At 44.6% G+C, this 24,487-nt stretch overlaps 1 protein-coding gene across 1 annotated transcript in view; it reads right to left on the bottom strand.

Moving 5' to 3' along the window:
- Positions 1–24,487, bottom strand: part of LOC149287624 (pappalysin-1-like) — a 506,291-nt gene that overhangs the window by 313,045 nt on the left and 168,759 nt on the right. Inside the window, exon 5 of the mRNA XM_089492654.1 lies at positions 12,945–13,137. Coding sequence (XP_089348780.1) covers positions 12,945–13,137 — 193 coding nt within the window. The remainder of the gene's footprint in view (positions 1–12,944; positions 13,138–24,487) is intronic.

Genomic DNA, 24,487 nt, shown 5'->3' with positions numbered 1-24,487 from the left:
GAAGAACTAGGCTCCTGTCGATCTGCGACGTCGGTATCGTCTTCAACCAGATTCCATAATTGGAGAAGGTGTAGGCCCTCTGTGGGTACCCGAACAACATGAAGAGCACTGCTTTTGTTAATTAACAGCTTAGTCGGGAAGCCCCATCTGTACGGTATGTTTTAGCGGAGAGCCAGGGTGATCGGAGCAAATGAGCGATGCCTGGACAGGGTCTCCGAAGATAGGTCAGCAAACAGCTGTATATGGGTGTATGGTGCAAGAAATGGGACAAGTCGGCAAGCCTGCCTCAAAATAGCTTTCTTAGTGGAGTAGTAATGGAGTCGCGTCTGTTACACTTAAGGCACTCACTGCAGGAGTTATTCTGCCCAGAAAACAACTGTATAGAGAGGAGCCCAAACAGCGATAATCCAGGACTTAGAAGATTCCAACAGTGAAGACAGATAGAAGGTAGGCACCGAGTCAATAGATAGGTACAATGCAGACTGGATGAACACTAGCCAAGGAGGGGTTAAATCCAAAACAATGGTCTGGACAGCCGAGTAGGTAACGAAGCAGGTAATGAGAGAAGCCAGGTCGGTACACAGGAGCAGGTAGTCAGACAAGCCGGGTCGGTACACAGGTAACACAAGCAGAATTACAGAATTACAAGGCAAAGGAGTAGTCAGGCAGGCAAGGGTCAAATAAACAGGAATCAGCAGCAAACTCAGGAACGCAGGAAAAGACCACAACAGGGTGCCTGTGAGAAGCACTACCGGGGTTTTTAAATCTGGCGCCACTTGGTGGAGCAAGAATCCTATCTCCTAGAGGATTGTCCCGCTTTTATGTACTGTCTTTGATGCTCCAGGTCGTAAGGAGACCGCTGACTCCTCCTTGCTTGAACTCCAACAAGGCCATAAAACCTTGGTCCAATACACCGTGGAGTTTCGCACCCTACTCCATGAGACCAACTGGGAAGAAGGCGCCCTCAAGGCTGCCTACAGAAAAGGACTTAACGAAAAAATCAAAGACGCCCTCGTGTACTACGACACACCCGCAGATCTCGAGGAGTACATAGCACTCTGTCTCAGGGTGGACAAACGGATCCAGGAACGGATCACAGAACATAACAGAGGAAAGAGACCTGGGTCCTATACCCCGGGACTCACAAGTCCTTCTTCATGTTCTGCTCCGACCGCCTCCGCTTCAGAGGAGCCCATGGAAATAGGGACCGTCCGTAGACTCACAGAGGCCGAGAAAAGACACAGAAGAACTCATGGACTCTGTCTTTATTGTGGTCAAGCCGACCATCAGCTGCCTACCTGTCCTATCAGGCCGGTAAAAGAGAACGCTTAGGGCCCACAGGAGGAGGCTCCCTAAGCGCATGCCGTTTCCCTACTCCTCCCAAAACACGCATGACAGTACCCATAACACTCCGTTGGGAGAACCACTCCGTGGCCACTCGGGCCTTCCTTGATTCCGGAGCTGCTGGCGTTTTTATGGACCAGCAATGGCCACTGGCACATCATATACCACTCTGCTCCAAGGAGGCACCCTCTCTGGTGGCTTCTGTTGACGGCTCTCTTTTGGGAACAGGGTTCGTCACACAAGAAACAGACTCTCTGACCCTACTAGTAGGGGTAGCCCACCAGGAACAGCTCACGTTTGAATTGATCAAGTCACCTCATGCCTCTCTTATCCTGGGATATCCTTGGTTCCGTCGACACAACCCGATCATAGACTGGCAAAAAGGTGATATCATATCATGGAGTCACCATTGTCACGAGCACTGTATTTTACCCTGTCAACGTCTCAACCTCATCCTCGAGATCGCTCCCACTGACCCCAGGACTCTCGTGCCTAGACATTACTGGGATTATTTGGATGTGTTTTCCAAAAAAGACGCGGAGAAACTACCTCCGCATCGGGCCTACGATTGTGCCATCAACCTGTTACCGGGTTCCGATCCACCACAGGGCCGCACCTATCCGCTGTCCGAACCTGAGAACATGGCCTTGGAACAATACATCAAAGAAAGCCTGGAAAAAGGCTTTATTCATCCGTCTTCCTCCCCTGCTGGTGCCGGGTTTTTCTTCGTGGCCAAAAAAGAGGGCTCATTGCGGCCATGCATCGACTACAGGGGATTGAATCGCATCACAATAAAAAACCGCTACACGCTTCCCCTCATCACGGAGCTCTACGACCTCCTGAAAGGAGCTAAGGTTTTTACCAAGTTGGATCTCAGAGGTGCTTACAATTTGATCTGTATCGTCAAGTCAGGGGTTGAGTGGAAGACGGCGTTTAACACCAGATTCGGGCATTACGAGTACAACGTTATGCCCTTCGGGTTATGTAACGCCCCTGCAGTATTTCAGGCCTTCATCAATGACGTCTTCAGGGATATGCTCCTGTCCCACGTCATAGTGTACTTAGACGACATCCTCGTGTATTCTCCTACGCTTGAGTCTCATCGACACCATCTGAGGGCCGTTCTACAGAGACTACGAGAGAACGGTCTATACGCCAAGGCCGAGAAATGTGCCTTCGAAAAAACCAGTCTGCCTTTCCTTGGCTATATCGTCTCTTCCGACGGTCTCCATATGGATCCGGCTAAACTCGAGGCCATAACTGCATGGCCCCTCCCTCAAACGCTCAAAGCCATCCAACGGTTCCTTGGCTTTGCCAATTACTACCGGTGCTTCATCAGGAACTACTCCGCCATAGCGGCTCCCATTACCGCTATGACGAAGAAGGGGGTTGATCCTACCTTATGGACCCAAGAAGCCAGAAAAGCGTTCGATAACCTTAAACAAGCCTTCGTCTCGGCTCCCATTCTTCTACGCCCGGATCCAACAAAACAATACCTCCTGGAGGTCGATGCCTCTGAAACCGGTGCCAGGGCTGTATTGTCACAATGCAAGGAACAAACCACGAAATACCATCCCTTTGCCTTCTTTTCCAAGTGCTTTTCAGAACAGAACTATGACGTCGGTAATCGTGAGCTCCTGGCCATCAAAATGGCGTTCGAAGAATGCCGTCACCTACTGGAAGGCACTGAACAACCCGTGGTCGTTGTGACAGACCACAAAAACCTAGCTTACATCGAAGGTGCCAAACGGCTATGTCCACGTCAGGCGCCGTGGTCGCTCTTTTTTACCTGCTTCAACTATTACATCACCTACAGGCCAGGCACCAAGAACATCAAAGCGGACGCCCTATCCCGTCAACACGACCACCAACGAGATCAACGCTGCGACGAGCCCATCATACCCTCAACACGGCTCATCGCCAGCTTGTCTACCCACACGATGAGCAGAATCCGTATGTCTCAAAGATTCATTCCATCCAATGAACGTCCTCCTCCAGGCCGTCTCCATGTTCCTCCCAAGTATCGCACGGACGTCCTTTGTTGGGGTCACGATTCCCTTCTTGCTGGTCACTCTGGCTTTCGGAAGACGCTGTTCCTCATCCGTCGTTCCTTCTGGTGGCCGTCCTTGGCCAGAGATATCCAATCATACCTCGCTGCCTGTCACACATGTGCCCGTCAAAAGTCCTCTCGGAAACGTCCGCAAGGCCTCCTGCATCCTCTTCCCATTCCTACTGCTCCCTGGACACATGTGTCTCTGGACTTTGTCGTGGACCTACCTCGGTCGCAAGGGAACACCACCATCCTGGTGGTTGTTGACCGTTTCTCCAAGCAGGCTCACTTTATCGCCTTACCACGCCTACCCTCCTCTATACAGCTGGCTGACATCTTCCTTTAAAGACGTCGTCCACCATCACGGACTTCCTCTCCACATGGTGTCTGACCGAGGCACGCAGTTCATATCCCGCTATTGGAAACATTGGAAATTTGCCATAAACTCGGCATACAGCTCCACTTGTCATCTGCCTATCACCAACAGACCAATGGACAAACGGAAAGAACGAATCAAACCCTCAAGCAATACCTGAGGATGTACAGCAACGTACGTCAAAACAACTGGGCTTCTCTCCTCCGGCTCACTGAGATGACGTACAATGGGTCCTTGCACGAGTCCATCGGCTGTACCCCGTTCTTTGCTGCGCTGGGTTACCACCCGATAATCCTGCCTCCTCCGTCTCCTCGTTCCTTCTCTGCTGTGCCGGCAGTCGACAGTCGGGTGGCTGACATGCGGAAACATTGGAGTTCTCTTCGTGACGTCCTCTGCAGGGCCCAGCACCGCTGTAAGCGGTCTGCCGATGCTAAAAGATCATCTCCCCCGGATTACAAAGTGGGGGACAGAGTTTGGTTGTCGACTCGCAACATCCGATTGCGCCAATCGTCCAGGCCCTTGGGTCCCCGTTTCATAGGGCCTTTTCGCATCCGTAAACGTCTTAACGACGTGTCCGTGTCCCTTGACCTTCCGCCTACCATGCGGATTCCCCGGTCCTTTCACGTCTCCTTGCTCAAACCATGCGTATCCAACCGACATTCCGTTCCATTCCGGCCTCCCGCTCCGCTTGTCGTCCACGGCCATGACGAATATGTCGTCGATCGGATCCTCGATTCCCGTCGGGTTCGGAATGGACTTCAGTACCTTGTTGCCTGGAAGGGTTACGGTCCTGAGGAGAGGACGTGGGTGCCGGCTCGCTTTGTTCATGCTCCCCGTTGCGTCGCTCGGTTTCATGCGCTTTGTTCTCTTCATCCTGCTCCGTCGTTCTCGGTGCGCGCTCCTGGAGGGGGGGTACTGTCATGCGTTCTGCCGCGACTCAATCACTAACGAGGCCGGCGGTCCTGCCTTCTCGGGCACGCACGCCCGCCCACGCTGCGGGCGCGTTGCCGCGTCCTCCACGCGCACACGCCGGGAACACGGCGGAGATGCGCCATCTACTGGTGATACTAGCTGCAACGCATCTGATTACATTCAACGGGCGCAACGCACGCAACGGCGCGATCTATGATGTGAGTTCCTCTTTTCCTATTTAAACCCCATTTGTTTGCCATGTCTTAGCGTTATTTTGCTTTGGGTGTGTTATCTCGTTCTGCTTTCTGCCTTGTGTACCGACCTCTTGCCTGTTTATTTGACCACGTATCTTCTCTGCCTGCCTATGAACCCGGACCTGTTTACCATATTTGCACCTGATCTACCTGCCCTGACCTCGGATTGTTTTTGACCTTGCTGCCTGCTGTTGCCCTCGACCTCGGACTGTGTACTGGACTTTCTCTAGCTGTGCTTACCTGCATTGTTGGATCCACCTTGTATACCTTACCGTAACATCCTGCAACTCTTGATTTGCCCCGAACTGATCTTCCTTCTCTTGTTGGCGGTCCTCCATATCAGTAAATTTAGAGAGGAGTCTATCATATTTGTCTTCTAGCAGGTTGTGATGATCCACCAATTCATTAAAGGTTGTGTCACGATCCGTAAGTGAGCTGGTAAGCGAAAGGTTCCTAATAGCAAAAAACTCCAATTCACACAGGACAAAAATCCAGGCGAGGTACAATAGGGCACCAGCAGAGGCAGAGTCAAAAAACAAGCAAGGGGTCAAAGGCAGGCAGCAAATAGATAATGGTCGGTAAGCGAGAATAGGGTCTGGTACACAAAGGGTCAAAACACAGAGAACGCTTCAGTATAGGAATCCAACTTCAACTGATACTTCAGCAAAGGATACTGGGACTAAAGCGTCTAAATACGTTCAAATTTGGCGCCAAAATGACGTCAGTATTTGAAACGTGTTACTATGGCAACGGTGGAGCGTGTCCTACGTTTCACTTGATTCTGCCGGCAGCTAGAAAGAGACGCGTCTCCCTGGCAACGGAGCGAGCGCCCCCTCCCTCCTGTTAACCTCCGGCTGCAGCTGCGTGGGACTGCTTGCTGCTGAGTCAGTAAGCCGGGAAGGAGCAGAGACGTCAGCGTGGGAACGATGGCGGGGGTAAGTACTTGATTTATGACAGTACCCCCTCCCGAACGGTAACCTCCGGGAACCGATAGGACCAGGTTTAGAGGGGTAACTCCTGTGAAACCGACGAACCAAGACAGGTGAGTCTTATCCACTAAATAATACAAACGGCCTCCCCTAAGCCGGGAATCCAAAATGTCTTGAACGATATATTCAGGATAACCTTCAACAATGACAGGAGGAGGAGGTAAGGAAGACCGTGTGGCCAGTCTATTGGTAGTAACTGGTTTAAGCAGAGAGGTGTGGAAAACCGGATGGATTTTGACAGATGGCGGTAACGCAAGTCGATAAGTGACTGGGTTAATATGGTGAGTGATGGTATATGGACCAATAAATCGGGGTCCCAACTTTAAAGAGGGTATGGCTAGTTTCATATTTCGAGTAGACAACCATACTTTATCCCCGGGTTGATAGTCAGGGCCATTATGTCTATGTTTATCCGCTTGACCCTTATATCGTTGTTGAGCAATCGTCAGATTTTGTTTTGCCATACGTAATGCTTTATGTATTATTCGTAGTCTTTTCGCCGCTTCGGGCACCATTACTGGGGTTATGGATATAGGTAAGTCAGGAGGATGGTAACCGTATAGCAGAAAGAACGGGGTTTCTTGTGTTGATGAGTTCTTAATATTATTGTGTGCAAATTCTGCCATAGGTAGCAAAGAGGACCAGTCCGATTGGAGGTAAGATGTGAAACAACGAATATATTGTTCTAGACTTTGATTTATTCGCTCCGTCTGGCCATTAGTTTGAGGGTGATAACCAGAAGATAGGGCTGGTTCAATCTTCAACCCTTTACAAAATGACCTCCAGAATTTTGAAGTGAACTGAGAACCCCGGTCAGTCAGTATTTGAAGAGGAACTCCATGTAAGCGAACAATCTCTTTTATGAACATGTCAGCTGTCTCAGTTGCTGATGGGAGGTGTTTCAGTGGTATGAAATGCGCCATTTTGGTCAGTCTGTCTACAACAACCATGATGGTATTATATCCGTTAGATAAGGGTAATTCCACTATAAAGTCCATTGATACGGAGGACCATGGCGATTGGGGAGTGGGAATAATTTGTAACAATCCCGGAGGGCATTGGTGTGAGGTCTTGTTCCTTGCGCAAACTTGGCATGAGTTCACATAGTCTTTTGCATTCATTGCCATGTTAGGCCACCAGAAGCGACGGCGAAGCAAACTGAGCGTTCCTGAGATCCCTGGATGCCCTGCCAACGGAGCGTCATGGCAGATGCGGAGAGTGTCGGTCACAAAAGGTGGAGGTATTATCAATTTATTTTGATGATAAAAGAGTCCTCCTCTCCTCTGCAACGGCTGGACTGTAGGACGATGAACTCTGAATTTGAAGTAGTCCCTCAGGGAGCTAATCTTTCTTGGTGACCAAAAAATGTCTCGGGGGAATTATTGGTTGGGTGGTGTTGGGGTCATCCTGTTCATTGACATATTGGCGAGATAAAGCATCAGCCTTGCCATTTTTACTTCCTGGTCTGTAAGTTATGTGAAAATTAAATCTTGTAAAAAAAAGAGACCAGCGCGCCTGACGAGGTCGTAGTCTCTTGGCTCGTTGAAGATATTCCAGATTGCGGTGGTCGGTAAAGATAACAAACGGATGTCGAGACCCCTCGAGATGATGTCTCCATTCTTCTAGTGCACACTTTATTGATAGCAATTCACGATCGCCTATGTCATAATTCTTTTCAGCCGGTGAGAGTTTGCGAGAGAAAAATGCTATAGGGTGAAGTAGATTTTTAGGTCCTTGTCTTTGGGAAAGGATAGCCCCCACCGCTACTGTAGAGGTGTCTACCTCCAAAATGAAAGGCAGATCAGAATTATAAGTACGTGGTTTAACAGAAAAAATTAGTTCGCAATTAGTAATAAACGTACGGAAAGTCTTTCGGTCTCCGGAGAATTTGGTTGGTAAAGGAACTTGGGGTTCAAACGACGGTCCTGACTCTGGTGCTGCAACGGAGGGAGCAGGTGGTGGAGAAGGGTTAATAGGAGCAGCAACTTGGTTTTTTAGGTCAGCTACTTCATTATGAAGATTTCCATATTGAGCTTGCATGTCCATCATCATTTGGGCCAGCTTCTCCATCTTTTCGTTCATATCTGAAAGCGTGGCTTGGAGTCCTGCAGGAACCATAGTAATGGTGAGCTGGTAAGCGAAAGGTTCCTAATAGCAAAAAACTCCAATTCACACAGGACAAAAATCCAGGCGAGGTACAATAGGGCACCAGCGGAGGCAGAGTCGAAAAACAAGCAAGGGGTCAAAGGCAGGCAGCAAATAGATAATGGTCGGTAAGCGAGAATAGGGTCTGAAATCTCCAAATTGCAGTTGCATATGTTCTGTGTGCGCGCACATGGGCCAAATCTTGTTTTTAGGGCTGAAACAACTAATCGATAAAATCGTTGTCAACGATTTTCATTATCGATTAATCGAATCGATTTTTATCGATTACAAAAATTATAATCCGACCTCAAACAGAGATCGGATTATAACACTAGAATCCAGATCCCCCGCAACGCTGCAGGGGACCTGGATTCCCCTCACTGTCGGCCGGTCTCTCACTTCCGTCTCTCTCCCCCTCCCATATACCCCTCTGACTCCTCCCCCCTCCCATACATCACTCTGCCTCTCTACCCGGCTCCGCTACTGACTTCATAGAAGCCTCAGCGTAAGTGAAGGGCAGTAACAGAGGCTGTCTGTGCGCATCGTTTAGACCCCCACCGGCTGACAGAGGATCATCCTCTCTGTCAGCTGGTGGGGGTCTGCATCGCACAGACAGCCTCCGTTACTCACCTTCACTTACGCTGAGGCTTCTATGAAGCTGCAGTGAAAGTTCCTGTCAGTAACGGAGCCGGGTAGAGAGGCAGAGCGGTGTATGGGAGGGGGGAGGAGTCAGAGGGGTGTATGGGAGCCACCCTCCCATACACCACTCTGGCTCCTCCCCCTCCCATACGCTACTCTGCCTCTCTACCCGGCTCCCTGGTGTCTTGTGAACCTCCGTGGCTGACAGGAGGCAGAGTGGAGTATGGGAGGGGGGAGGAGGCAAAGTGATGTATGGGAGGGGGAGGAGCCAAAGTGATGTATGGGAGAGGGAGGAGCCAGAGTGGAGTATGGGAGGGGGCAAAGTGGTATATGGGAGGGGGAGGAGGCAAAGTGATGTATGGGAGGGGGAGGAGGCAGAGTGGAGTATGGGAGGGGGGAGGAGGCAGAGTGGAGTATGGGAGGGGGGAGGAGGCAGAGTGGAGTATGGGAGGGGGGAGGAGGCAGAGTGGAGTATGGGGGGGAGGAGCCAGAGTGTGTATGGGAGGGGGAGGAGCCAGAGTGGTGTATGGGAGGGGGAGGAGCCAGAGTGGTGTATGGGTGAGTTATAGTGGTGTATGGGGGGTATTATGAATTTCAGGGCATATTGGGGTATAAGGCATATCGATATTAGGCATATCAGGGGGGCATAAAACATATCTGGGGTAAAAGGTATATCAGGGGGCTCAGTGGCATATAGGGGGTATAAGGCATATCGATATTACTCATATCAGGGGGGCATAAAACATATCTAGGGGTAAAAGGTATATCAGGGGGCTCAGTTGCATATCAGGTATAAGGCATATATGGGGGCAGAGTGGCAAGCTGGGGGTCAGATGTGCATAACCGGGGGCAGTTTGGTAAATAAAAAAAATTTAAACAAGGCTTTTTTCTCATAGTTTTTATTAAATATTAAAAATAGTTAACATATGAATTAATATTTACTAATAACTTTGTATTAAAACCTAGTTTGAGAAACACTGTGTTTGGGTTCTTGTAGCTTTTATTATTATGTCAGTAAAATAAGAAGGTGAATAGAGAGAGGCCATTGCAATAAAGAGATGAAAGTGTAAATTGTACGTTTTTCATTACATTATTTTAAATTGGAAAAAAAAAAAAAATTTATCTGATTAATTGATAAATCGAAAAAATAATCGGCCAACTAATCGATTATTAAAATAATCGTTAGTTGCAGCCCTACTTGTTTTAAGTAAGTAATCATTCCTTTAATGGCGTTCGTCATGGAATTTTGCATAGTATCTAGCATACCCTTTAAAATTACCGGAGTCACCGGAGCTGTCAGTCTTCTTTGAATGTATAGAGGACATCTTCGTCCCTCCAGGAGTCCAAGAAAAGCAAGCGGGTGAGTATCAACTTGGTTAATCAACTCTTTAAGCCGCGTTAATGCTTGTGTGCTGGCAGAGCTAAACACTCGCGTCCATGCAGCTCTGACGCCAGGCCACGCCCCATGATGACTTTTTTTTTATGTACTGATGTACTCCGAATCCCATCACATTACATCAATATGCATTAGAAAATCAGTGAAAGATGGGCATGGATGGTGGGCTGATTTGGTGATTCACTTGACTAGACTTGCCCCCCAGGCCTTAAGCTGCCAGTCCTCCCCTGCAGACAGAGTGGATAGATTATTGAGAGGGGCTGGTGAGGATCGAGCTGTCTTGGTGCACATTGGTACCAATGACATAGTAAGTGGAAGATGGAGTGTCCTGAAAGGTAATTTTCGGGATTTAGGGAGTAAGATTAGAAAAACAACCTCCAAGGTGGTATTCTCAGAGATACCACCTGTGCCATGCGCTACACCAGAAAGGCAGCGGGAGATTACACAGCTAAATGCATGGCTGAAGTCTTGGTGTAAGAATGAGGGCTTTGGGTTTTTAGAGCACTGGGCTGATTTTGCTCTGAGGTGCGATCTCTATAGTCATGATGGATTGTACCTGAATGCAAGAGGGTCCAATGTGCTTGGGGAGAGAATGACTAGACGGTTGGAGGCGATTTTAAAATAGGAATGGGGGGGGGATAAAAACCGGGCTAGAGAGTATAGAAAGGGAAGGCGATTTAGTTAGTAACCAGGTGGGTGGATCTGGGGGCTTGGTCTGTACAGCTAATAGGGAAAAGCATATATTTTGCCCCCCCCCCCAAAAAAAAGGACAGAAAGCGACTGTAGCATTAGTGTTAAATGGTCATGTCTCCAAATGCTCACAGTTTAGGGAATAAGATCCATTAACTTGTAACAGTAGTGGCAAGAAGGGGGAGTGGTGGCCCTATATGTGAAAAATCTAACCTAACACAAGTTGGTGAGGAGAACATAGAGTCAGTTTGGGTTACACCACAATTTGGCAAAAGTAAAGCAACACGTGTAGGTATGATGTATAGACCCCCAGGGACAAGCAGAACTAGATAATCTACTAGTGGAGGAAATACCTAAAATGAAGCTATAGTGAAGGGGAAGTTTTACCCTTACAAAAAAATTACTGCAGTTTTTCTGAAGTAATACTGCAGTTTTTTGGACATGAAAAAACTGCAATACTGCACTTTTACTGCAGTATTACTGCACATTTACTGCATTTGTACTTCACTGTACTACAGTTTTAGTGTGCAGGGAGACAAGAACGTATTCTTGCCCGCAGTGAAACCATATGAGAGCAACCATAGGGAAAGCTGCAGGAGCGGTGAAAGGTAAGCGGGGGGGGGGGGGTGAGATATATGGACGTGTACTTTTGTGTGAGCATGAATGTGTACGTGTGTGTGTGTGTGAGCATGGATGTGTACTTGTATGTGTGAGTGTCAGGACTACCCACACAATGGCACTCACCACAGGAGTTATTATGCCCAATCCCCTCATACCAAGAGAGGGGCCCTTAGTAACAGAGAACCAGGTCTTAGAGGATACCAACAGCAAGGAGGCCAGGTGCGGGCAGGTAGATATAGGTACTGAGTAGATAAGGTGACGGAATCTCCAGACGAACCCCACAGGTAGAATGGAACCGAGGGTAGTTGTACAAGCCAGAAGGTCGAGACATGGAGCGGATAGTCAGACAAGCCAAACTGGTACACGGATCAGGTAGTCGTACAAGCCAGGGAGTCGAGACACGGAGCGGGTAGTCAGACAAGCCAAACTGGTACACGAATCACCGGGCAGAGGTACAGTATCAAAATCCAAAGAGTAGTCAGGCAGGCAAAGGGTCAATAATAATGAAGATCAGGAGCACAGCAACAAATGAAGTAAAGGACCACAACAGGGTGCAGGAGAAATGGATTTCCGGCTTTTTAAAGCCGGCGCCAATCAGAAACCCCGCCTCCAAGGTGACGTCACGACCGAGCCCTCAGCCGTCCATCACCACTCCGATACCAGCCACGCGGCATAGGCGCGCCCCCAGAGTTCCTGCAGTCGCCGCCAGAAGAGGAGGTAAGTATGTCGGCAGGGGAATCCCCAGACTCAACCCCTTGAGTCCCGTGCCGGCAGCAGATTCTTTGACTGCCGGCAACGGCTCTCCGGGAAGGGGTCTCGGGCTTCCGGCTACCGCGGACCGAGCGATCGGGAACCCGGCATCCGTGAGCGGTGATCCGCCCGCCGTTGCCGGAGTATCGGGCATCCGACATCTGCGAGTGGCAGTCCGCCCACCAGCGCCGGGAGCCGGATCCATGACACTGAGCATGGATGTGTACGTGTGTGAGAATGGATGTGTACTTGTGTGTTAGCATGCATGTGTACTTGTGTGTGTGTGTCAGCAGGGATGTGTAATTGTGTATGTGTGTGAGCGGGGATGTGTAATTGTGTATTTGTATAAGCAGGGATGTGTAATTGTGTATTTGTATGAGCAGGTATATTTAATTGTGTATCTGTATGAGCAGGGATGTGTAACTGTGCATGTGTTTGAGTTTCTACAGCAAAAAGAGCTAATGCATAATGCGTAGACCTACTCAACGAATTCCTTGTTAAATATCCACCTTGCATCTTGCAGAAAAAGCCACTGGAGCTGATTCTCCATAACGAGTTAAAATATTTTGTTGTAATACAAATCTTGTACAAGAAAACCCCTTTTGGATTGTTTAAATGTATATAAGATACCATTTTAAAAGTTTTATAGCATTGATAATAAGAACATCAATAAAATCGTTATAAGCTGCCATAGCCATGAACAAAAATCTAGGCTGGAAATAGGAGAGGTCAGTTTTTGCATTTCATTGTCATGCAACAAAATAAGTGTAATCTTCACCTGTCATAAAACTGTCCATCAATAGGTGGAAACCATTCCATGGTGACTGAAGTAAAAGTGTGTTTTACAACTTGAGGAGCAATGGCCACTGGCAAAGGTTTGGAAGTGACCTGCCAGCTCTGATACACAAGGTCCAGGTAGCAGTGCATTCTGGCAACTTGATTGAGTGTGAAGGAGGTTGTGCAGTCATCATCTAGAAGGAAGGAAATTATAAAATGGATGTATCATTATTATAATAAAGTGTACCATGTGCGCAAAATGTGAAACATTATACAGTTTCTGTAGCATTTTCCTAGCTAATGATATTTGTAGAAGTCCTCTTTGTCATTACTGTCATAAAGAAAGATAATGAAAACAAGTTAAAACGCACTGCACCATGAATATGTGGACTAGTCTTACAATTGTAAAGGCTACATCAAGGTTTGAAGCAATACATTCTAATCTAGTTATAATCTATTGGGGGCGTGGCTAACCACCAATATAGGCAGACATATGTGAGAGTGGCTCTACCGCCTTGGGTGTAATTTATTACTGGTTCATGCTTAACAAGAGCCTTATGATGGGGAAAAAAACCTTCTGAAACAGCCTCCAACACCCTTGACTGCACGCAGTGTCAAATCTAACGGCTTATGCTCGTTGAAGAACTTCTTTTTGTGGGCCTCTTCGACTGTGGCCAGCGAGGACATCATGGCCCTGACAGTGTACACGAGGGTCGAGAGTCTTGTAGGGAGAAGAGGCAGAAGATTGAAGGTACAAAAGATTTTGTTGTTCTCACAGAACAAATACAGTCTACAGTAAAAGATGAAATAACATAACTCAAGTCTGGCTTCGAACCAACAGGGGTAACGGATAAATACTCTTGAGGAAGACAAGTGAATCTCCACAAGGCACTGAAATGGATGGAAGATAAGGTAAATACCCAGCAGTGTGCACTGACGTACATCGCATACCTAGATAGTAAAGGGCAAAGGTGTCAGGGAGTCTGCCAGAGGGGGACCCACGGGAAGACCTAAAATCTAGATGTCTGCCATCTTCAACATACTTCTACAGACAGGACAGGAGATCGGACAGGAGATTGCTATCGATCGGGTGCACTGGGCTCTGAGGCCGAAAAGGTGCAGTGGGGTCATCTGCTGCCTATACTCATAGAAAAAAGGGGGTGATGAAGACCAGTGTGAAGTAAGGTATGTAGAGAGGAAACAATGGTCAATATACTTTCCTTTTAGTCACTTGACCGGATACCCAGCTGCAAACCGTACAAAACACTCTCCGGGTGTTTTCAATTAGAACAAAGATCACTAGGGGCGCTCGTGTATACCGGTTGAAAAAAATAAAAAATAAAACAGAAAAATAATTATGGTGTAGTATTATGCACAGATGATGGCACTATACGTCTATATAATGCACTCACAATGTGTACATGTATTCAGGCTTCATAGACATCAAATCCTCCGGGTGGGTATGTAGTAAACATATGTAAAGAAGCAGAAAACAGATAGGGACCCCAATGGTGTGGTGTCAAGCAGTTATTACAGCACGCAAATGTAGAAATACACTTACACTTTTTGAGAGGGTGTAATACCCATATACATCAAGTGTTTTTTTCCTCCAACAAATTGGATGTTTTCCAATGATCCGCTGGTGTAGAACTGCACCCAATAGCTGAATTAAGTTGAATCCATAATGTAGTGGGATAAAATATACTATTTATTTGAGGCTACAAGCCAAAATAAAAGCTTAATAACAATCATCCACCAAGGGATGTTTAAAAAGCAAATAAAAAGTCCATAAAAAGAGCTCTATAAGATCCTTAACGCGTTTCGCCAAGTGTGTTGTTCTTTTACTTACCTCGGAGTCCCGTGGTAGAACTGAAGGTCCCTGAACAGACGGGATGACGTCACCGGACGTATTGACGTTAGACGTCGGCAAGCGAAGATGGCGTCCCACACGATTTAAAAGGACCACACATCGGCTTTCAAGACACTCCTGATGAAGCCACACACTTGGCGAAACGCGTTGAGGATCTTATAGAGCTCTTTTTATGGACTTTTTATTTGCTTTTTAAACATCCCTTGGTGGATGATTGTTATTAAGCTTTTATTTTGGCTTGTAGCCTCAAATAAATAGTATATTTTATCCCACTACATTGTGGATTCAACTTAATTCAGCTATTGGGTGCAGTTCTACACCAGCGGATCATTGGAAAACATCCAGAGTTGTTGGAGGAGAAGCAGAGGAAGAAAACACTTGATGTATATGGGTATTACACCCTCTCAAAAAGTGTAAGTGTATTTCTACATTTGCGTGCTGTAATAACTGCTTGACACCACACCATTGGGGTCCCTATCTGTTTTCTGCTTCTTTACATATGTTTACTACATACCCACCCGGAGGATTTGATGTCTATGAAGCCTGAATACATGTACACATTGTGAGTGCATTATATAGACGTATAGTGCCATCATCTGTGCATAATACTACAGCATAATTGTTTTTCTGTTTTATTTTTTACTTTTTTCAACCGGTATACACGAGCGCCCCCTAGTGATCTTTGCTGCCTATACTCATACAGGCTTTTGGAAGATATCATGCATGCAGTGTGAGAGCAACCTGAATTTTATTTTCAAGATGGTAAGCTTACTCTACTGCCAGACATCTCCTGGTATAACTTACAGGCACGGAAGGCTCCACGACCTCTGACTGAACAGCTGCAGAAGGCTAACATTGGCTATTAGGGGACAATAGAAACCATTGTCTGGAAATCTATTCATAAACTGGACTATGCATAGGACGTGTGGTCACACATTTAGCCTGGAAGAAAGGAGATTTAGTCTAAGGCAAAGGAAAGGGTTTTTTAAATTCTCTGATTGCAGAATCTGTACAGATGTTCAAACAGCAACTGGATGAATACTTGCAAAAACATAATATTTAGGGATAAAATTAAAATTATGGGAAAATAGCTTCTTGATCCAAGGAGAGATCTGACTGCCATTCTGAGGTCAAGAAGGACTTTTTTCCCCAGTTTGTTCAAAAATTGGAAAAGCTACAAACTTTAATTTTCAGGTTTTGGATGGAGCGATTATTCTGTGTGAAATGATGCCCTACTGGGGTGCTATATTTGTCTTCCTCATGGTTTTTGATGGAGCTTCTATGTAGGTTCATTCTGAGGTGCAGCTGAAGTCCCGTTTTTCCAATGTAGCACCCTTTGTCACATGCGGAACATTGTATCATGTACACCACGTTTGCAGATATACATGAGTAAGAATCCTTAATGATGTATGTTTTGTTGTTGTGACTGGCTGTGCTACTGTCACATATATGTTGACAACGTTTGTTGCGTCGTACAGTGCAATTCTGTGCATGCTCCTGTTTTGGGGCCAGTTTGCTGCGCACTTATCTTTTTTCTCAGGTGATTGTTTAAATGCCAGTATCTGGGGCTGAGGGAATATTTTTTTTCAGTATGGGGTCCTCAGAGTACTGGCGGTAGGTTATTAACAATTTTGCGTACTTCCTCAAGAGTTGGGTTGAAGGTAACCACCAGAGGGATCCTGCTTGTGTTACCCTTCTTTGTACTCTAGAAGCCTTTCCCGTGGTGTTCTTAGAGCAGATTTAAATTTTTTAGACATTTTTGGCTGATGGCTTGGCTGTAGATGACACCTTGTTTTGGGTGATTGGGATAAAAGCTTGAATTGTGAAGGTAGCTGTACCTGTCTGTGGGTTTTCTGTACACAGAAGAGTGGCATGAGCCAGCAGGGACAGTTATGGCACAGTCCAGGAAGCTCACATTATGTTTTGAGAAATTCATTTTGAGTTTTATCGATGGGTGGAATGAATTGAAAGATTTGTGGAATTTTAAAAGGTTTTCTTCTCCTTCTGTCCATATTATGAAAATGTTGTCGATATAACGATGATATTTATGAGCTTGGCGATAGTTTCACTATCATATTTGTCCGTGGTACTGTGGTTGGAGAGGAATTTATTGCAGGCCTCAATACAATCTTTATGGGGGATGTTACCATATAAAGACTCCACATCCATGGTAGCAAGTATAGTATTAGCAGGTAGGTTAGTGACTTAGCTCAGTTTATTAAGAAAATCGATGGTGTCCTGTATAAAGCTCTCAGTGTTGATAACTAGGGGCTTAAGAATGTTTTCTATAAGGCCAGATATTGGTTCAGTAAGAGTTCCCATACCTGTAATAATGGGTCGTCCTGGGTTGCCTGGCTTGTGGATTATGTAAATTTGAAGGCCTCATAAAAAAAACACATGTCAAAGTCAGGTGTTTTCAGGTGATGACTGAATCATCTATTTTGTGATTTGCATTTTTGTGCCAATACCTCTTTGCTCAAGTACCAGCAACAAAAGAAACGTGAACATGTAGAGTTTTTTTTCTGTTTGATTAGCTTACACCTTTCGATTATGTTGCAAAAGTTGATTTATTGTTTATTGATACACAGTTTATATCACTTGATTCCCTTTTATATTATATTGCTTATAACTAAGTTGTATTGCTACTGTGGGGTTTCATTTATGCTATTAGCTACTGTCAGGGTCCACCCTGCCTGCCAGGATTATGCAATAATTATTTCTAAGCATGTCTACCTGCAGCCACTAGTGGCCACCCCTCCCTCTCTGGAGCACCCATATCCAATTACTTGGGACAGCTGAGCCTTGTTACCTGAGTTTAGCCCTGCCTTTATATACCTGCTCTGCCGTTCAGTCTAGGCCTTTGCATTTGGCTTGGGTCCCTGTTTAGTCAGCTTGTAGCGTCAGATCCCTTGTTTTGCGTTGTCGTGTGTTTGGGCCCTGATTGTGTTAAAACAGTCATTTAAGGCAGCAGGCTGCCTACCTTAAGCCTAAGCAATTTATTGCCTGCAACCATTAAGTTTGTGTCTCTTAAGGACAGGAGACTTTCGGGTGAATTCAATCACGATTGAAGTCCCTGAGAGAGAAAGAAGAGAAAGGAACAAAGTATGTTGTAGAGGAGGTGCTAATGAAAACATGTGGACTGGATCTTCAAAACATCTACTGCCTGCAAGACCAAGTTGGAGGTACATACATAGTAACATTACTGAACATCGGTGTGTGTCACAACATCTATAAGAATCTCAGAGAAAAGAAAGATGACCCTCGACTGGATGGACTCTGCTTTACATTGCTGTATGGCGGTGAGGAAATCCCTCTTACTGTTCATATGTACAACCCATATGTATCTGATGAAGTGGTCATATCCTGGTTATATCGATATTGTAACAAAGTATCTAACCCACACAAGGTATGGAATGAAATAGGCATTTGGAACGGTAAGAGGAGGTTCCTTGTGCAAATAAAAGAGCACAAGGAAGGGGTTGGTGGAATAGTGCATCCCCCCCCACCGACCCTAGGCCCCTATGCAGGAACTGTGACAAATGGGGCCACCTGACTGCTAGCTGTGATAACTCTAAGTCGTGCAACGGAGGTGGCAAGCAAGACCATGTATATAAGGACTGTCCCAGCAAGCCCAGGCGGTCCTGGGCAGATATGGCTGCTGGACAGCCTGGCAAACTAGATGCAGGTACAAGTAAGCCCTCTTCTACGGCTGACCTGAAGAAGTCTGTAATGGTGATGCCGCCACTGGAAGTCAGAGCAAGGAGACCTTCCGGAACATACGGAGCTGTTGCTGGGATGGGACTTTCTCTGTCTGATCCTTTCGTCATCATGGACTACAGCAGCGTATCAGAAATCTCGGGTGAGAGCGACATTGATAAAATACACTAATGCTCTCACTGGATCTCACTATTGCCTCATTTTAATGTGAGGAGTCTGAGGAGCTCTGTCAGAAGGGTTGCTTTGTTTGCATATTTACTGAATCTAAATCCTCTAGACTGTAAGCTCTTTTGAGCAGGGCCCTCCTCACCTGTTGTCTCTGTTAGTCAATTTGTAATGTAACATACTACTTGTTATGTCCTGTCTACCCATTGTACAGCGCTACGGAATTTGATGGCGCTATATAAAACAATAAATAATAATAATAAATGCGGACATAATTTTCTTACAGGAGTGTGCAATAGATCATGGACTGTTTTATGGACATTTAAAGAAGGACTGGACCGCGGGGCCCTCTTACTGGTCCGGTTCAAATGATAATAAAGCTGCTAATTTTAGAAATGGAAGGCCAGTCCTCCATTGCAGGCATTTTAAACGTGTCACAAGTTTTTTACCAAAACCTTTTTAATGAGAAAGTCATAGATCGTTCCTTTTTAACAGATACTCTGGGGGCCATAACTAATGTTTTTGAATCTGATGATCAAGAGGGTTTAAGCAGAAAGCTGACGTTAACTGACTTGCATGATGCAATGAAAAGCTTTTTTTGCTACTAAGTCCCCAGGAGCAGATGGAATCCCTATCAAATTTTATAGATGTTTTTGGGAACTTTTAAAGGATGATCTTTTTAATGCCAAGGAGTTACCCTCTTCCTGGAGAAGAGGCATCATTACTCTAATTTTTAAGAAGGGTGATCGATCAAAATTAGAGAACTGGAGGCCTATCCCCCCTAAAAATTTTAGCTAATGGAACAAAAGCTGTAATAGATAAGGTTATTCACCCATATCAGATCTGTGGTATCCGAGTATGTGCTATTTGGGAACACCTTACTGTAATACGTGATCTGATCTGGTATCAGACCGTAAACAAACTGGCCATTTTATCTCTTGATTTGAAAAAAAGCTTTTTATCGTGTATCACATTAATATCTCTTTATGGTTTTAAAGAAAATGGCATTCTCTGATGATTTTATTCAGCGTATTAATGTTTTATATAAGTTGTCTTTTAGTGAAATTTTGGCTTTTTAACTCAGTCTGTTAAATCTGGGGTGAAGCAGGTATGTCCGCTTTCACCCCTTTTTGTTTGTGCCGTTGAACCCCGTTTAGCCCTTCTATGAAAGGAAAAATTTATCCGGGGCGTCCCCATCCCGCGGGGACAGGGTTACAGGTGAAAGCTCTGGGCTACATGGGTGACGTTAGTGTATATTGCACAACCCCAGAGTCCTTGAAAAGCTATTAGAACGACTATTTTTCATGTGCCTCTGGTTTTAAGCTGAATTTTAACAAGTGTGACTGTTTTACTCTTGGTGCATGGGGTGACAGTCAGACACCTGCTGTCCAGACCCAAGGTGACAGTATTAAAATTCTGGTAGTGTTTTTTGATTATGCAAATAATGGCGAGAGATCATGTGATATTGTTTTAGAAAAAATGAAACTGCAAAATAGGATTATGGTAAAGCTGACATGGAAGGGAGAATTTTAATCAAGGTAATACTCTTACCAATAATGATGTATTTAGGATTGGTATTTCCCCCTTTTGACTTGTATGCAAAGAAACTTGTGTGTTTGTTTTATGTTTTTTTCTGGAACTCCAGAAGCGAGAAACTTAAGAGGGTGTGCAAACAAAACGTGAATGGTGGTAAGGGGATGACTGATGTGAAATGTATTTTATATATAACATTTTTTTTTATTTTTTTTTTTTACTATGTGTTAACTTTTAGAAAGAATGTACCTTTGCTTCTTTTTTATGCTGATCATATTTTTAGGAAATATAACTTTTACTCGCTGTCTATTAACTCTCCTGTGCTTTTAAATCTGTCAAAGCAGTATGTCTTTTTAGAAAAAAACAAAAACAATACAATTTTATCACCTCCAAGATTTTAGCCTGGATAATTTATCAAATCCAAAGTTGAATGCTGCTATATTATCAAAGGAACCAACTGATCAAGTGGCACAATACTCTCTCAGAGTCCAGAAGAGTTTGACAGAATGTGTGTCGCCACTTGCTTGCCAACTCTCAGAGATCTTGCATGGCAGGGTAGTGCACAGTGTTACCATTAAGTGCCCCAGAGATAAGTGTTGCATATATTTTGAACCTGTTTTATGCACAGGACATAACTGTCTTACATTTGACCAGTCGTGTGTTTTATGGATTATGATAAATTGTATAAAAGAAGCAATTTGGAAGAAGAGGAATATTTTATTGCTTAATAAAGAATATATAGACCCTTCCATCGGTCTTAAGATGGCTCTAAGTGGTATGTACACACACTTTTTAAAGGATTGTAAAGGCATGGGTTCAATGAACCCAAGGAGACTTTGGTGCCTTAATATGTGGAACATTTTACTTGCATGAATGTCCCAAAGACTGGCTTTTATGTATCTACTGTAATTTTATGGAAAATATGTTAATTAATGTTATCATTTTAAATGTTCCATTATATCCTTTTACATGTTTTAAAGTATTTATTTATTGTACTGTAGCATATGGCTAATAAAATTTGCAGCTAAAGATCTATGTTCCTGTGTATGACCTTGGCTACGCTCTCGATCCTGATTCGTGTGCCCTGCCCATGGGCTTCCTGCCTGTCCGGCAAGACTTTCTACTCCATGTATTACGATTAACTGAATCCTGTTTAAGCTTTACTCCATTGTATATACCAGTCCTGTTCCTGTTCATCAATAGTCTTTTTTTGTATTATCAGCCTGCTGTGAGACTTATCTCTTGTCTGTACTTACCTGTCTGTCGATATGCATCTCTGAGTACAAACAGAGCCTCAGATATCCCCTGCAATTTGGCTCTTACCCAACCTGCTAGCCCGGGTCTTGACAGCTAACTTTTCTGATATTAAAAGCTGTTATCTCTCCATATCCCCTATTTCTAGTACAGTTGGGATCAAAGTCTGGACTAGACCCCAGCACCCTCAAAATGGAGGATTGTCTAAAGTAGCAAAATTTTACAACTTGTGAGAAGTTTTGAGCTACAGCTACAAGCATACCTTTCTGTTAATTCTCATATGGCTTACATATGATATCTTTGCTTTCCGGCAGAGCCTTAGCCTGAGCATCTCCCCTTTTGGAACAAAGATATACACTGACATCACTGAGAATTTTAAAAGGGGTGACTTGGTTCTGGTGGTAAAAGGGTTAAAATTCACCCTAGACCGAAAATAGTGATAAAAATACAAATATCCACCCTTAATACCACCCGCTATTAACTATAATGATATAACAAATATCAAAATAACGCTGCCACCACCAAGACAATTTAGAAATAGGGTGCCTTGGTACCCCAAACGAATCAGACTAAAAAAAACCCACACAATATATTTTAACACAATAATTATGTGATTTCAAATTACCAATAAAGTGGTCTAATCAGACAAAGGCAGAACTTAATAAAGGAATATTTATTATGAACAAAAAAATCACAGTGCATACACAAAAAGATGATAAATAGATTATTTACACCAACAGATAAAAATAAAAAGGAGAAAGTTACAGAAAACCTAACTACTCACTGAATGGTCAAGTAACAGTTTTTCTGTCCGTAGGGCTCCGGCAAGGAAAGATAGCGACTTACTCAAAATTAGATCTTGGCCCCTAGTAAGCACAATGACCAATCTTTTCTCATTAACTTTATACTCTTTCCCAGTTCATCTCGAGTTTCCAATCCGGCCCATATCAGTCCAAATAACTTATTTTCATTTTATCATCCCTCCTGTGCTCGCCACAGTAATAATTCATGCGTTTATGAGTTTCTTGTAAATTGTGAAGTCCATAGATATGTCACACTTGCTACTTATGACTGAACATCATAGACTTCACAATTCCTTCCAAACCGTTTACGTTGCGCCGCCATGTTTGTACTCTTTTTGTAGAGTGCGCTTTCCCCGTTCGAGGTATGCACACAAGGAGGTATGATAATGAATATATGAGGTATTATTGATATGACCTGGATATGAAATGGTTTTCCTGACTGCTAGTGGTCACTTAGCATATCAAAGAATCCAGGGTCTATGAGGGGATACAGGCATATGGTGAAAGACTCAGCTAGCTGACTTAAAGGCAACGCCTCCCTGTGAAATTTCACACCTTGCAGAGGGCCTTGGTTGGAGTCCCAGCTTCAAAAGACCAATTTATCTTAAAAGACCTTTTGGCACCACATGCCTATACAACCGAATTAACCCCTCACATACTGAAATTGGCCGTGCCATCTCTACCAGGTAGCAAGTCCATGTATGCACTACACAAGTTGGTGTGACACCTTAGCCTGAGCATCTCCCCTTTTGGAACAAAGATATACACTGACATCACTGAGAATTTTAAAAGGGTATTTGATGCTCCTGGTAGGGCTTTCTCAGTAATATCAGCCAATTATGTGTCTCTGTCAAGTTGATCGAATTGAATTTCTTACCTTCGCAGCAGAATCTGGCAGACCAAAAGCTTGTTAAGCTAAGCATGGACTTTCTTCAAGTCAATAAGGATGAACTGACCTTCAGGGACCTTCCAGAGGATTTAGAAATCCTTAACCAATCTATACTTAACTCACAATCTTCATAGACGTGAAAACCTTGTATAGAAACAGGAAGAGACGGGAAGTCTACCCGTAGGTCCATGCCTTAGTTCTTTACTTCCAAAACCTCATGGCTTCCTCCTCTCCTTTGAGTCCCTCCATTGCTCCTGATGAACCTATGCAAGTGGATTATATGCACCTTTCTGATCAAGAAAAGCTTTGAGGCAGGATTAAGTCTATAATGTGGCAACAAAGGATTACTTGACCATGCATTCGCAAGTCAAAAAAATGAGAGCTAGCTGGACCTTGATGGCGCATACAACCTTATGAGAATAAGGAGATGAAAACAGGATGGGAGCTATGACTACCTTGTTACGCCTCTTAGGCCCAGCACTTTTCCAGCGGGAACGCCTCTTGACGGCAGGGGGGCTCCCACATAAAGGAAACCGGTTTCTGACTATAAGTAAGGATAATTATCTGTCCCAAATGGTACAGGACCCGACCAGAGGGGGCGCCCTACTGGACTTAATATTAACCAACAGACCTGACAGAGTAACTAATGTGCAGGTCAGGGGGCATCTAGGAAATAGTGATCACAATATGATACATTATAACTTGTCCTTCAATAAGGGAACTCTTAGAGGAGCCACAAGAACCATGAACTTTAGGAAGGCAAAGTTTGATCAACTAAGAGAAGCCCTTAACACTGTAAATTGGGAAAATGTCCTCAAAAACAAGAGTACAGACACTCAATGGGAGATTTTTAAGGATATCTTAAATTCTCACTGTGAAAGGTACATACCGTATGGGAATAAAAGAGTCAGGAACAAGAGAAAACCAATGTGGATAAATAAAAATGTAAAGGGGGTAATAAATGGCAAAGAAAAGGCATTTAAGCTACTAAAACAGGAAGGCAGTGAGGAAGCACTAAAAAGCTATCGGGAAAAAAATAAAATATGTAAAAATCAGATAAAAGCAGCAAAAGTGGAGACAGAAAGACTCATTGCCAAAGAGAGTAAGACAAACCCCAAAATGTTCTTTAACTATATAAATAGTAAAAAGGTTAAAAATGAAAGCGTTGGCCCCTTAAAAAGTAATGAGGGAGAAGTTATAAACGGGGATCAGGAAAAAGCTAATCTATTAAATATATTCTTCTCTGCTGTATTCACAGAGGAAAATGAAATGCCAGGTAATATACAGCAGGATGAGATAACTGCCCCAGTACA

Source organism: Sceloporus occidentalis, unplaced genomic scaffold (genome assembly GCF_023333645.1).
Source record: "Sceloporus occidentalis isolate IW3139 unplaced genomic scaffold, rSceOcc1.0.p SCAF_58, whole genome shotgun sequence".
NCBI classification, from domain to species: Eukaryota; Metazoa; Chordata; class Lepidosauria; order Squamata; family Phrynosomatidae; genus Sceloporus; species Sceloporus occidentalis.
This window is presented reverse-complemented; position numbering and strand designations above follow the sequence as displayed.